General features: G+C 36.2%; 1 protein-coding gene across 1 annotated transcript; it reads right to left on the reverse strand.

Moving 5' to 3' along the window:
• Positions 1–1338: 1338 nt before the first annotated feature.
• Positions 1339–14894, reverse strand: mcrs1 (microspherule protein 1). Its single transcript, XM_059537680.1, has 15 exons — positions 14727–14894; positions 14379–14480; positions 14025–14184; positions 13795–13933; positions 12761–12925; positions 11872–11981; positions 10916–11024; positions 10641–10779; positions 10477–10552; positions 7842–7870; positions 7647–7739; positions 7482–7564; positions 6870–6957; positions 5912–6039; positions 1339–1895 (listed from the first exon to the last, which is right to left on the reverse strand). The coding sequence occupies exons 2-15, from the start codon at positions 14386–14388 to the stop codon at positions 1809–1811; spliced, it is 1416 nt and encodes a 471-aa protein (XP_059393663.1). The 5' UTR covers positions 14389–14480; positions 14727–14894; the 3' UTR covers positions 1339–1808.
• Positions 14895–15976: the final 1082 nt, after the last annotated feature.

Genomic DNA, 15976 nt, shown 5'->3' on the forward strand with positions numbered 1-15976 from the left:
TGTGTTGATATATATACGATATATATCAATCAGATTCACAAGGCTTAATGTGTTATCAGAAGGGGCTCTCTAACAAATAATGCATAGTAGTTAAATTATAAAAAGATGCTTTAGAAATATGCTACAGTAGGAGTGTAGGCTACATGAAAATACAATTTGAAGGAAATGTGTAATATTATCCTAACACAACTTCTATTGTGATTGTAAAAATGGTCATGACTTTCAGAGGCCAATTTAAAATATGCTGTAATTATATGTAGGCCTAGTTGTAACCTATATTCTGAAAAGTCATTGTTGAACATGTATTTTCACCTTAAAAACTGCTATTTACAAGCTTAATTTAGGTTCTCTGTGTTTGAGCAAGAGCAGCACCAAACCAGTAGGTGGTGCTAATGTCCCAAATTTAGGTACGCGTTAACACGCCATTTACGCGTTAACACGCAATTTACGCGTTAACACGTAAATACGCGTTAACGCGTAATGACGTGTTAACGCGTAAATTGCGTGTTAACACGTAAATACGCGTTAACGCGACAGTTTCACACGTTTTGGCCCTTTTGGCCTTCCATATTCTCCCAATGTTTGAATCGATCAAATCGCATCTGATTATGTTTGACGTCAAAGTGGTCAGTCGGCTTTAACTGCTGACGTCAGCGGGGTGTCCTCTGATGGACTTTCTTCTGCTTTTGCAAATAATTTGACCTAAAACTAACAGACTATTTGTAGCAAGCAAACACGGGTATCATATACATATATAAATTTAGCAAATGTTATTTTCTGGAACATTTCAAAGTCGAATGTTCAAGGTTCTGCAGGTCAAACGTTTTTATTATTATTTTTCTCACCAAGGGCTATTCTGATACATACAATACAGTAACAACGTTTATGTATGTACGTTAAAATGTGATTGCAATTTAACTGCCTTCTATTGATATATTTTAAAATATAATTTCTTTGTGATGCAAAGCTAAATATTCATTAATCATTACCCCAATCCTGCATTGTCACGTTCAAACTGAAAAATCATTTTAAACTGTAATAATAAATATAACTGAATTATTCACCAAATTAATGCAGCTTTGGTGAGCAGAGGAGACTTCTTAACAAAACATACAAAAATAAAAAAACTTTCTAATATTCCAAAATGTTGACCCGTAGTATAGTTAGTAATTGTGCATTATATTTAGATCTGAAGCTTTATTATAAATGTGTTGTTATGCATTGTCGGTTACTTGTATCCACTCTGGGTTTGCAACATTAGTTCATGTCAAGGGCCAAAGTGATGCATGCAAAGTTCAGCACTCTAACACTAAAATCTTTAGTGGTTGCTAAAGTCAACGACAAACTTACAGTGCATTACAATACACAGATACAGTGAAACACCTCTTAATCAATATATTTACACTATTTCTGTCATTGCAGAATATTAGCAAACTGTCTTTGATGAGACAATACAAGGTTACTGTGTTTTAAGTATAAACAATGTATAAGTCAACAAAACAGTAACAGTTTATCTTATACAAAAAAGCAAAAAAATAAAAATAAAAAGCAAATCTACATTCACACACACACAAACATTCAGTTCTTTCTGTCCCAATGTGCCTTAAATAACAGGCATACAAAATGTCCAATTCTTCTCCAAATGATTTCTTCTTCCAGTCAGACCTCGGCTCAGTTGTTGCTATGAGAGCCACTGTAATCTTGTGCTGAAAGGTCTCCAGTATATGACTCTACTTAGAGGTAAGGATAGGCCTTGTTGCTGTCGGACTGAATGGTGTTTGACAGCTCGTGAACTGGTGACTTCAGCATCATGGCTGATTCATCTTCGCAGCTTCAGCTTTAATGAGAGAAATCAACTCCTGATTGATCAGGAACACGAAGCGTAGACCTGCAATCTGGACAAACACGCATGCGTTATTGACCAGCTTTTTCATTCTTTCTAGAGAATCAATGTGCAAACTACTTCTGAGCATGTTATATGCAATAACATTATTAGGATTAAGGGTAAGGCACAACATTCTGACATTTTATGTAATACATAGTAAATTTTGTTCATTGTGACTTATAAAAACAATATGTAATGACAAACTGGTCCACAATACAGCTATTTTCAGTAGTTAGTTTCGCAACGAGCGTTAATTTAACAAAAATGAAAAAATACCAGCCTCCCTGCAGCAGTGTTATTTTAATGAAACTAAACAAAATAATTTGATATAGAAAAACAAAATAAATCAAAACAAGGATAACCTTAGTAGCAACTGGATTTGGTACAGGCACAATAGCTATGTGATGCATCACATCCGAAACAAGTGATAAAAACGCCAAATATATTGCCATAAAAAGTTTTTACACTGGTTTGAGGTGGTCTTTGACTTGTGTAAAAGAGTAAAGGCGAGTAATGGGAGATGGAAACGTATTTGCTGAATAAATTCCTTTAATGTGTATCAAAAACATCATGTGACTTTGATGTAAGTTGACTAACCATGAACTGACCTTGTTGCACAGCTCTCAAATGTTGTTTGGTCAGTCTGAAATGCATAAGTCGCCAAAGTCTGTCATCAAAGTATTTCTGTTTAATTGTCTTACACGACTGCATTCCCAAATAGCAGGCATCCACCTCCGAAAGCAATGATGTATTTACTGAGGCACTTATTAAATCATTTATTATATATGAAAATTATTATATTCAGTGGTTTCTCCTAACTTTCTTAGTTCTATTTAGTGCCAGTTTATCAGGAAATTATGATGTTGTTCTATTTGACTTGTTGAATGGAAACATTGCTTTATTGAACAATGTTTATGCAATATTCAACCACAAGTTAATTCCACAGCTTTGGATGGAAACATAGCTAATGTCTGACTAGTCTCAGCCTCAGACGTCAAGCTCACGGACTGTTGGCTAAATGTCTGATGCATATGGGAAACAAAAAGGGTTGCCAAATCATTTTCATGAGAAGTTGCTAAAGAAGGGTCGATTTGTTGCTAAAAGTTGCTAAATGACATTGTGATGTCATCATGATGCAAAATTGTCATTACGTCATTTTTGCATTGAGGTGTTGCATCGATATATCAAATCGGAGCAAAAAATATATTTTATATATGTTAATTTAGATTTCTTCGTAAAATAATATAAAAGCATTATATAATAATATAAATAAATACAATATTGAATTACTGAACACTTACACATTTTTGAACAATTACAAGTTTTTTTTTTTTTATTAGCTAGTAAACTAGTAAAACTACACATTCTGAACAATTATAGTTTTAAGCAGCATATTAGTAGTTTGTTAGTATGCTACTCTGTCTGTAAAAAATAGTCTACTATATGAAGCAATTTTCCGTTTTGATTTTTCAGGTTTTTTTTTTAAACTGCATTTTGAAATTACACATTATATTTTGTGTTTTCAGGTTACAGGGTTACAACTAGAGTTGGGTATCGTTTAAATTTGAACGATTCCGAGTCCGATTCCGGTTCCCAACGATGCTCGATTCCGATTCTTTTAAGAGGCAGGGTCAAAAAAAGTTAAGATATTTTAAATGAGCTTAGCTAACCTTTCTGAAGAAAATAGTTGTGCGCCAAGACATATTATTTTTTTTATGTATTGTTTTACTTACCGGATTCAGACTGCAGTGTAGTCACTGCGGTGCCAGGCTGGGGGTCGGAGCCAGAGGAAGAGGCAGCGGAGGAAGGTCGGCGCAGCGCGTCAAATACAGGGCACACATTTACTTGCACTCCATGACATCGGAGGTGCTTTATCATGTTTGACGTGCACCCTCCTATGCACGAAACAATCTTGCTGCAAATGTTGCATTTTGCCGAGATTTCGTTTTGTTTCGAAAAGTGAAGCCACACTTTGGACCGCCGACGCACGCTGTCCATGTTTGATCGCTCGTTATACCAAAACTTCCGGTGGACGCTTCTTCGTTGGTGTTCAGCGGTTTCTTCTTCTGGTCGGCGCCGGGCGGACTGTGAATCGAAACTTTTTTTTCTCTTTCTTTTAAGCTTTAGGAATCGAAACTAGGAATCGAAATTAAAACTTTTGAACGATAACCGGGAAAATCGCAAAGCTAGTCCCGGTTCCACTCGATACTTGATTCTCGATACCCAACCCTAGTTACAACGGATAATGGATAACAGATAAAGTCCTGGAAAATTACTACCTTTTCCTTTTTTTTTAAATCAATTAACTGATCACCAATTACAGGTACAAGCTGTTCAACTTGAAGCAGCGCTGTGCAGATCAATCGGTGTCTGACAAAGCACCGTGAGAGTGATTCGAATCATGCAGATCCATCTGCTATTAGCTCACACCTTTTTTTTTTTTGATGCAAAATATGTCTTTTTATCGTTTGAGTCACTTATCAAAAGTTGCATTCTCTGTAAAAAACACTGTCACCATGACAGTAAGGCTGATTAATTTTCCAGAATTCCTGAAATTTCAAGTTATATCTGTTCTTGTGTTCATTTACCTCTTATTTCTAAGACAAGTCTTGTTGTTTGCTGCAGCTCTAAATCATTCAAATACTCATTCCTAAAAAAAAAAGTCTGTTTGTTACCTGCTGGTGTAATGAACCTAAAGAAACCTTTAGAGTTAGCAGCGAAGAGGCAGGCTCATTAGAAAAACATGCCTGGGGCAACATTTATGCAAAATGATACTATGCTACACAACAAAAAGTGCATTCAGTTTTATCCAAAACATATTAAGCTGAATCTGGCAACACTTTATTACGATGGTTGCTGTATGCATTGTGGGACTTTAAGCATTTAAATGTCCTGTGAGTGAAGCTAAATGGTTAACACACCATCACTAAACCACGAAAAGTGTCTGAAAAGTGAAAATATCAATATATCAAATATCGCCAATATTTTTTGCTGGATCACATCATGCGCCAAACATTCTAAACAAAAAGAGTGATCATACACATCAAACGCCTTTATATTCACAAGGAAAGCACTGAGACTTTTCATTTATAGATTTCAGAAATGAACTCAAGGGCAACTTGAAACGAGGTGGCAGGTCGGATTTGGCCCGCAGGCCTCAAAGCTGACACTTGTGGTCTAACCGAAACCAAGAGCTAGAAAGTCATTTTCAAGGGACTGAACATGACTCTGACTTGTCATTATTTTTGCAAACATTTTGCTGTTGAAAAATCTAGATGCGATTCAGTTGCAAAATTATACTAATGGCCTCCACAATAAAAAGTGAGCTTTAACTGAATCCCTTAATATTGAATCCATTTTACTTCTATACTTCTTTTTTGGTGATTGATAATAATAGTAGCTGATACACTGTGTGTGTACATAGAAGAGAATGTGATAGAAACCTTTCTTTGATATTTAGGAGTTGATACTATAAATATTCTAGAACTGTATACAAAAATGAATTGGAGCAATAAATAAATTCCAACATTCCTACCACTTTTTTAAGCAAATTAATTTCCATGATTTTTCATTGAGAGCCAAGACAGATAAAAAAAAAAATTACAGAGATTTCACACAAAGAGCAGTTATAGCTGACAAAATATTTTAGAGTGGGGCATAACAAAATAAATACATATTGCATTCCCTGGTTATGAAATGTCAATGAAAAATATTATATTCTCAGTAAAAATGCGAGCAGTCTTGCTTAAAACTAATGTGTAAACAGAATTTAATTTCAATGCTTATTTTTCTTTTTTTTTTGGAAGAACAATTTATGTATTTTTCATGCAATTAATGGTCTGGAAAAAGAATCTTAAAATGGTCATAATTTTCATAAATATTATATAGTGATCAGATTTAGACATACAAAATGTATTTATATACTATATACAAAATATGCAGTGTAAATGTGGTAAATCATCATTTTTTGACAGCTGTCATTTTTCCAAACGTGATTGTGTGACTCAAATGTAAGCTTGTCCATACCTCCATCACAGAGTTGTTGTTAAGTTTCCACTTGTTTCCAGACAAAACTGGTCGACCGTCAATGTAAATGGGTCTTCGGCCTTCATTAGCGATGAAGAAATCTCCATTATTCTTCAGTTTAATGATCCCTGGAGTTAGAAAACACACGTTAAAATTGGATCCTGTTTACACGATGCCATTCAAAAGTCCTGGTGATAATTCAAAGCATCAAATTTTTTTATTAAAATCCATAGAGCTGCGCAGTGTTACATCAGTCACGCATGTTACTTACTTATCCTACTTAATTACAACAGTAACAACTAGTTAGCTTGTACAAAAAAAAACACATTCTGACTAATTGCAGGTGGGTCACGAGATTCTTCCAAGTGGCCCAAACACTAATAAACATCGACGCTAAGTAGGGCTGTCAAACCACATTCGAATTTTAAAATATGAAAATATGATCAATATTGTGACGTGAGTGCCACGGTGATAGAAAATATGCATTCTGTGTGAACGGCAATATTTTGTATGAACAGTGCCGCATCCAGTGGGTTCAACTGGATAGGCAAAAAAATGTAAAATGAAGTACAGCTAAGTACAGTGCAGTAGATGTTGTGTTGCAGTGACAGAAATTTCCAATGAAAAAGACTGAAGGGAGTAAAGCCTGTGCTTATTTTAGCAGATTACGATCAATGTATTATTTTACTATCAGAGATGCGCAAATTAGCTCTAATACATACATGGGATGCTGTAATTGATGACACACTAGGATGGTAGAAGAAAGTGCACTGTTTAATGTGGGCTGAAGATAACTCATAATCCCTGTCACGCATCACATAATGCCTTCTCTTTTAAAAATTAAACAAGGGTTATGCTGTGAGAAAGTTTAGTGATGCAAAGCTAAACTTAGCATCAAGAAGCAGGACTGATCACACAGCACCATGTGCATCATGAATAATGCTGTTCAACGTCTGACCTTGCTTTCTGGAGATCTTCCATGCAGGTCCCTCCAAAGACAGGTCTACATCGATCTGCTTATCTTTAGTAGCACGTCCTAGTGTGATCTGAAACCATTCAGAAGAGTTTGTTATCGGTCAACCTTTAAAACAATTGTGCCTCATGTTAAATAACTAAACATTGATTTTTTTTTTTTTTTTAAATGACACAAACACATTTCAAGTGAAGCATTACACAAAAAAGTCTGCTGCTTATTAAAACAACAGATAGATCATGGTTTGGTTCTAAGAAAAGCTTGTACAGCAGAGGCAGAAGATATTTTGTTAGCACTTTATTTTAGTCGTGCTCTGATACTAAACCAGAACCCATGTTGAGTCCATGTACTTCTATTATGCAGTACTTTCTTGGTTAAGTACACTGTAAGGGCACAAACTGTAAAATGAAGTGCAGCCAATATTCCGTTCTCCAATACAGTGACTTTCAGACATTGTTTACAGTTGCAATTTTATGTAGTGTAAAGATTAGTTTGTATTTGACAATGTATTTGTGGTTTGAGTACATTCAGTGAGGGACTCAAGCATCATACTGCCAGATTCAACCCTCGCATGCATGACATTAAATGCTCACTGACCTCTCTCGATCTCATCAGATATCTGACCATTCGTCCACGTAAAGCTGCCAGAGTCTGATTGTCAAAGTCCGGTGAATTCATGCCTAAAATAATAATCACACACAATCAGCCTCAGCGATCACATTCGTCTGATAACTGTGCTAAAGCCAGTGGAATAACTCTGACCTGTGATGCTGTCCACTAACACCTGCCAGCGAGGAAGCTCCTGCTCCAGCTGTCTGATCTCACGCTTCTGATGTCTATCTGCAATCATCAGCTCTACAAGAAATGCAGTAACATTTCATAGACAGACACAGGAAAAAGTACTGAAACATATTTAAGCACGTTTAAAACAACATGAGGCTGTATGAAATAACTCACCGTGCTCTAAGACTTCATCTCTGCTGTCCCTGATGAACAGGATAAATGATCAGAACCAGAAAGTAAGAGTCATACCTAATTGTCACAAAAGGTTTCAAGGAGGCTAATGAGGAAACACATTATGAATATAGAGTGCTGCAGGGATGACATATTTTAGTAGGCCTGTAACGTAAAAACAGTATTTTTGTGCTTCTTGTTCCATTATCCTGAAGTGTTTTTTTGTTTTTTCGTTTTTTTCTGATGAACGAAACATGTAAGAATCAAACATTTCTGTAGGTCACAAGAGCTTATTTTCTACAATAATTCAAAGACCAGTGGAAAAATCTAAAAAAATTATAGAGGATAATCTGGCTTGGTGCGCATTACATGATTTTAATGTGGAAGCAGACCACTTAAAGCAAAGCAGAGTGCACTTAAATTGTGAACTGCTTACTGATGACAACACAAGTACACATGTAGATGAGTTAAGAATACACTGCTAATATGCATACGTGACCCTGGACCACAAAACCAAATCATAAGGGTCGGTTTTTATTTGGCTGAGATACAAATATTTAAAAATCTGGAATCTGAGGCTGCAGAAAAATATCTAAATATTTAGAAAGTCATCTTTAAAGCATGAAGTCCTTAGCAATACATATTACTAATCAAAAATTAAGATTTTCTATATTTGCGGTAGGATATTTATAAAATATATTCATGGAAACATGACCTTTAATTAATATCCTAATGATTTTTTGCCATAAAAGAAAAACCTATAATTTTGACCCATAAAATGTATTTTGGGCTATTGCTGCAAACATACTTGTGCAGCTTACGACTGGTTTTGTGCTCCAGGGTCACATATATGCATGAAAACAAGCTTTCTCACAATAAACAGTTTTCTTATGTGCAAGTACACATAGTGAGTGACATTTCGAACAGTGTTCTGCAGCATGACTAAAAATATTAAACTTTTACAAGTTAATTTGTCATTTAAAGTGACACATAGGTTACATTATTGTACAAAAACTAAACTTAACAGAATTTACCCTTCTGTTTCCACTCAGATTCACTTCATTTTCAATGTTTTTTAGCTACCAAGGATCATGAACGGATTTGTATTAGGTGACTATTTATTGTATCTGGTGTGTGTTCAGGAAAGAAAGGTAACTGTTATGGCGTTTGTGAATTTTTTGGTTGTTGTATTCGTATTATATATCATGTGAGATTTCAATAATCTGTTTTTTGTTGTTGCATAAAAATAAAGATTTTTTAAAAAAAAGTTTATTTATCAAACTTCAGGACAAAGTGTGGTTGCACTTTATTTTACAGTATGTGTACTAACATGTACTTATAGTGTACTTACAGTGTATTTATCCAAGAAAGTTATGGTAATACAAGGTAACTACATGGAGTAGGGTTAGGTTTAGGGGTAGGTTCAGGGTTAGTACCTAGTTATTACATAGTTATTGTAATTACTAGAATAAGTACATCGTATGTACATGAGGAACAGGACTGTAAAATAAAATTTTTATTGTGAAGTATTATCTGAAGTGACATGTGGCCAAGTGTGGTGTCCCATACTCAGAATTTGTGCACTGCATTTAACCCATCCAAGTGCACACACACAGCAGGGAACACACACACACACACAGCAGTGAACACACACACACACACAGCAGTGAACACACACACACACACACACACACAGCAGTGAACACACACACACAACAGTGAACACATACACACACACACACACACACACACACACACACACACAGCAGTGAACACACACACACAACAGTGAACACACACACACACACACACACACACACAGACAGCAGTGAACACACACACACAACAGTGAACACACACACACACACACACACACACACACACACACACAGACAGCAGTGAACACACACACACAACAGTGAACACACACACACACACACACACACACACACAGTGAACAGTGAACACACACAGACACAGCAGTGAACACACAAACACACACACACAGTGAACAGTGAACACACACAGACACAGCAGTGAACACACAAACACACACACACAGACAGCAGTGAACACACACACACACACAGCAGTGAACACACACACACACACACACACACACAGCAGTGAACACACACATACACACACAGCAGTGAACACACACACACACACACACACACACACAACAGTGAACACACACACACACACACACAACAGTGAACACATACAGACACAGCAGTGAACACACACACACACACACACACACACACACATACACAGCAGTGAACACACACACACACACACAACAGTGAACACACACACACACACACACACACACACACAACAGTGAACACAGACACAGCAGTGAACACACACACACAGACAGCAGTGAACACACACACACACACACACACACAGCAGTGAACACACACACACAGCAGTGAACACACACACACACACACACACACACACACACACACACACACACACACACACAGCAGTGAACACACACACACACACACACACACACAGCAGTGGCCAGCCAATGGTGCGTTCAAAGGTGGTATTGAATTTGTTAATTAACTCAAAACACATGATGGTGTAGCGTCAGGTGAGATGATAGCATGGGTTCACTTACTTGAGTTTGGCATCATCAACCACCTGCTCGGCATCAGAGAAGTTCAGCACTTGCTCTCCTTTAGGCAGAGGTTGAACTAGAGACATATCAGAGGAGTTGTGTAAAAGAAAATGATCACCGCATACAGAAACACAAAACTGCATTGATGCATGAGAGCATCTCACCGCTCTGGTCCTCCAGCAGATAGTACTGCTTGAGCAGCTGCCAGTGGACCATCAGATTCTTAGCAGTGCGTGAAGGGTAAAACACATCCGGGTGCTTGTTGAGCAAATCTTGAAAAATCTCCAGCTTAGGCTGACTGCTCTACTCACAAACATGAAGCAAGAATCAACTGGACAGCGATGACATTTAAAACAACAACAGCAACAATAAAACCTAGCAAGCATTCACTCTGATATGTCATTAAAATGCTGATCTCGTTCCAGAATGAATGTCTTACTGAGGTGATCTTAGCGAGCAGGGCTTCCTCTGCCTGATTGAAGAGAGCTTTACTCTGAATAGCAGCGATAGCCTCTGGATGCAGCTGTCTCATGGACTGCCACGCTAACCTGAGGAACAGACAAAACCCTTCGAAAAAATGTACATTCAGATCCTATGTTAAGGTAATAATTTTATTTATATATATATATATATATTATATATAGTTATTATAAAAGTTATTATATATTATATTATTATAGAGTTTATATATAAACTTTTTTTTTAACTAACCCTCATGTCATTCCAATCCCTTCCAGAGAAGAAAATCTGAGGAGTTTTTCATTTAAATATAAAAACCTTACATGTCAGATATCAACTTCTCCTTGGTTTTGTTCTACAATCCTATTATAACAAAACAAATTCACAAGACATGCGATTAAGAACAAAACTGTAACTAAGAGTTTGAGGTTCATGAAACTAATTTTATTAGATTAAGCTATTCTATGACTTGCTTAAATAATTGCTCATTTGAAGACTGTATGAGCATGATGATCTATTATTTAAGCATTTTTAGAATGAGGTAGAACAGGTAACTAATTAAGAGCTAGATAGTTGCATTGGGGCTTTTCAGCATCAAAATAATATTCTTGCTCCAGTGCTATCTGACCAAACCAACGTGTTGGTGGATACAGTCATTTAAAAAAGAAAAAGCCGAAGTTGATATATTGTCCCTGCTGTTCAATTGCCATGAACTGAATGAATGAAAAGGGCAAGTGGTACTTTTATGATGCTATTATGAAATGAACATTGCATATATTCTTGAAATGTTATCCTTTTGTGTTCTGGGGAAGCAATACGTTTTTGGGGTTCGGAATGACATGAGGTTGATGGCATCTGTTTTTTTATTTCACTTTTCTACCAGATTAAAACAGGAACTATAACTATATGAGAAGAATTACTTGGTCAGAAACTCACTTTGATATGACAGGGTCATACAGCAGAGCGTACCAGCGCTCCTGAATCTCCCGCAGCGTGAAGCGACAGCTGAATTTCACTCCCAGGTGCACTGATGTAAGATCTGTGGTCTGAACATAAAGTACAGTTGAGGTAAAATCATGCATTCAGAGCCTTTTGCATCCAAAACTTTTGAACAGAATGAATGTGTGTACATTTTTCTTATTTTGCCTAAATATCATATTTTTCATTCAGTACTGCCCTTCATAAGCTACAGAAGATACTTACATGTTTCCCAGAAGACAAAATAATTTAAATTTACCCTGATCTTCAAATTCAAAATGTTTTCGCCCCCCCGTCTCTTAATGCATGGTTTCTCCTTCTGGAGCATCAGTGAGTGTTTGAAGCTTCTGTATAGATGTCCATAGTGTGAAAAGATGGATCTCAAAATCATTCAGTCATTGATGGAAAGGGGCTCAAATACACAAAAATGCTAAAAACAAAAAAACAAAGAATTTGTGGGACCTGAATGATTTTTCTGAAGAACAGCAGGGAGTTTAACTGTTCAGGACAAACAACTCCTGAACAAGTATCACTAAACAAAAAAAAACAACCGTGGATAACTCCGGTAACAACACAGTGTTAAGAATCAAGGGAATGTAAACTTTTGAACGGGATCATTTTTATAAATTTTTATAAATTTCTCTTGTGGACTATATGTCAATGTCTTTTATGTGAAATATCTTATTCAGGTCAGTACTAAATAAACAATAACATGCATTTTGTATGATCCCTTATATTCTGCAAAGGAGGGTGTAAACTTTTAAACTCAACTGTACATGCACGTCAGTTCAACTCATCTCAGCAGAACTTCTCTAAACGATTAAGCTCTGAACATCTGAAAGCTGACCTGTAAAACGGCATTGATGAGCAGAAGGTCATCAGTGGGTTTCCAGCGGCCCAGGTCTTTGGTGATCTGTAACGGCTGCTTGTTTCTCTTCATTCGTTTGGTCATCGATGAAGGCGCGATCACCATGGTCAGAGGCGGCGTAAGAGAGCTCCCAGACTTTAAACCCTACAGTTCAGAGACAAATTATGGACAACCAGATCAACTGAAATGTAAAGAATGTTTCATGTCACACTTAAAATACAGATGTCACATAACACAAACACATCTACTAGCACCATGCATGTTTACTTTAAAAGACAGACAAACACAACATTGTTATATATAAAACATCTAATGGCTGTATTGCACATACTGTACACCAGTATAGAAAATAAATATATATGAGCTAAAATTATTCTATAATGTTAAAAGCGCAAAGTCTTATTTCAGCTGTGCTGAACATTTGTTACTTAATATTTGCGGTTTAAAATGTTAAAATGAGAAAGTATCAAATGCTCATTGAGGCTTAATTTATTTAGTTGAAAATACAGTAAAAATAGTAGTATTTTGAAATATAATTACAATTTAGAACCGTTTCCTGTCTGAATATATTGTAAAATGCACTCCTGAGATAGCTAAGCTGAATTTCTACACATCCCTCCAGAAATCGTATAAATATTATAATTTGAAGCTCAGCTTTTAAATGTTTTTTTTTTTGTATTATTTGTCCTCAATAATTAACAATGGTTCTCATTTTTTTCCAATCTAGAAGACAGTTAAAAATAAACATGCTTTTTTTTCACTGAAAAAAATAGCCCACTGAAGATTGGAGAAATGAAGCTGAAAATGCAGCTTTGATCACAGCAGTAAACTACAAATGAAAACCTAATTCTCAACTATTTTAAACTATTGACATGTAGGTATGTAATTCTTCTCACACACACATTTTCAGTGGACTATCATACAGTGGTTCTCGGCCAGAAAATAATAGGTAAGATTTACCACAATCAAATATTAGAGAGATCTGTGAAATTAAATCCAATAACCCTCATTACCTTCTTCTTATCACTGGATCCAAGGTCATTCCCAGGGCATCTGATTGGCTCAATTACTGGCTGACCTTTGACACGACTGGTAGATTTCGCAAGGCTGCTCTCAACCAGTTCATCGTCAAACTTCTTTCTCTTTATTGATCTAAAATATAATGATTAGACACCTTTTAGACACATGTAAATGACCAGAGTGTAACAGAGGACTGCTGTTGTAACTGACGACTCCTCTTCACCTGGAGGAGCTTCTGCGTTTGGGAATCATCCCGGCTCCGCTGAAGGCCTGAAGAGCGCTCCTCTTCACAGCGGGGGACCCCTCATCCTCGGATCGGCTCTGGGACACCAGAGGTCCTGCCACCGCTTCTGCAGCTATGCCAGAGACGCCTGCCTTCACATCTGCAACACAACACCTTCAATCAGAGCACATCAGAACTCTAAACATTCATTAATCCTAAACACACGGCTCATTCATCTACAGCGCAGGTCACAGAAAATACCACTCCTTTGAGTACAAATTGCTACCAAAAATCTTTTTGAAATAAAAACCTATGCTATTCTGTGTATTCGGCACTCGCTGGTTGTTGTCTTACCTTTGTCCATGACCTCCTAAACAGCTGTTTAACACTGTTAAAACCGATGAATCATGAATCAGGTTACAGGAGGTAGAAAGAGGAGAGAGTATGAACACAGACCTAAACAATAACAAACACTTTTAATAACGTTACATGTGCAGTGCAGACGCTACCACTACAGCGTTAAACTAGTGCTATACTATACTCTTATATACTAGTTAATTCTACATTAGATGTATATTATTACGATTAAATTGCTTTATCAGCTTGAATAACGACAATTACTGTATCAACCGTGACACCAGCACAACATATTTAGGTTATAAGTTAGATTACAATGGAGAATTCAGGCGATGCGGGTTTTACCTTTGAAATGAGTAACGTTAACTTTGCGCTCTGACTCTGATCAGATACAAATATAACTTAATATTTCATTCCTTTATTTGATTGACAAAATAAGAGAAAAGGCTAAATCAGGATAAGCTAACTGGAGGCTTTTGTGCGTTTTGAAGCGTTTCCGGGTTAGACAGGAAATATCATGCCAATGTCTCTGCCAAACCTGCCTGCATTTGTTGTGATAGGGTAAATGTATGCTATTTTTAAATATCCTAAACTTTAGTGATGGGAGAAAGGAAGCTTTTCGAAACTCTATTTAAAATAAACCAATTGCTTCTCAAAACGATTTAGGTTACGGATTCGTAGCGCTCAAAACGCCGCCTGCTGGTCAAAACTGTGCGAATGCAACGAAAACGCAGCCCGGATATGTATAACCACCTTTTACAAACTAATTGCAAATGCATGTAATTAAATATAATTAAATACAAAGGTCTGTAAAATTTGTGTTCATTTATTAATATAGAGTGCTTGTGTGTTTTAGACAGGGCGTGGCAAACTATGTAAATTAGAAGCATTAAATCTAATTCAAATTTTTGCATTATAGCTACTACAAGTATTACAATTCATTAAATCAATTTTTAATTCAACACAGACGAACACAACTACACCAGATGTAAAAAATTATGATTCAAGGTCAACACACCACACTGACATTGACATTTCAGTAAGGATAGGTGACAGAGAGTTCAAAGCATTGGTGGCAGTGGACCTTCTGAGTGTTTTATTAAAAACTTTTTACCAAATCTTCTTCGTCATCGTCTCAAAGACAAAGTAGACAAAGTAGATTGTTTTTCTACACAGAAATGGCTTTGCCAGTTTCTCAAGGTTCATCCAGTCATGTCTAAGGAGGGTGTCTATGGTCAGCTTCATACAGATCTGTCTTCGCTTCAGCCAGACATTATTTTATGTACTACAAATATTATTAAGCCCTATTATATTATATTATATTATATTATATTATATTATATTATATTATATTATATTATATTATATTATATTATATTATATTATAATAGTAGGATTCTCTTGCTTTATTAAATATCCATCTAATATCAAAATGATTTGAAATATTAAAAGAAATTTAGGAAACTATAGAAATACTAAAACTTGATTTCATTTTTAAATAGACCTGTAATGTATGTAATGTATGTGTGACTCCAGCAGAGGGCGGTATACATGAACAAACCCCGAACGCTATTACTTTGACGCATTGAGGGGGG

Source organism: Carassius carassius, chromosome 44, assembly GCF_963082965.1.
Source record: "Carassius carassius chromosome 44, fCarCar2.1, whole genome shotgun sequence".
NCBI lineage: Eukaryota > Metazoa > Chordata > Actinopteri > Cypriniformes > Cyprinidae > Carassius > Carassius carassius.

Coding starts and splice junctions, on each gene's coding strand:
- mcrs1 (XM_059537680.1), bottom strand. Junction 10,780..10,915: donor TGCTCGCTAAGATCACCTCA/GTAAGACATTCA, acceptor GTTTGTGAGTAG/AGCAGTCAGCCTAAGCTGGA. Junction 10,553..10,640: donor TCTGCTGGAGGACCAGAGCG/GTGAGATGCTCT, acceptor ATATGTCTCTAG/TTCAACCTCTGCCTAAAGGA.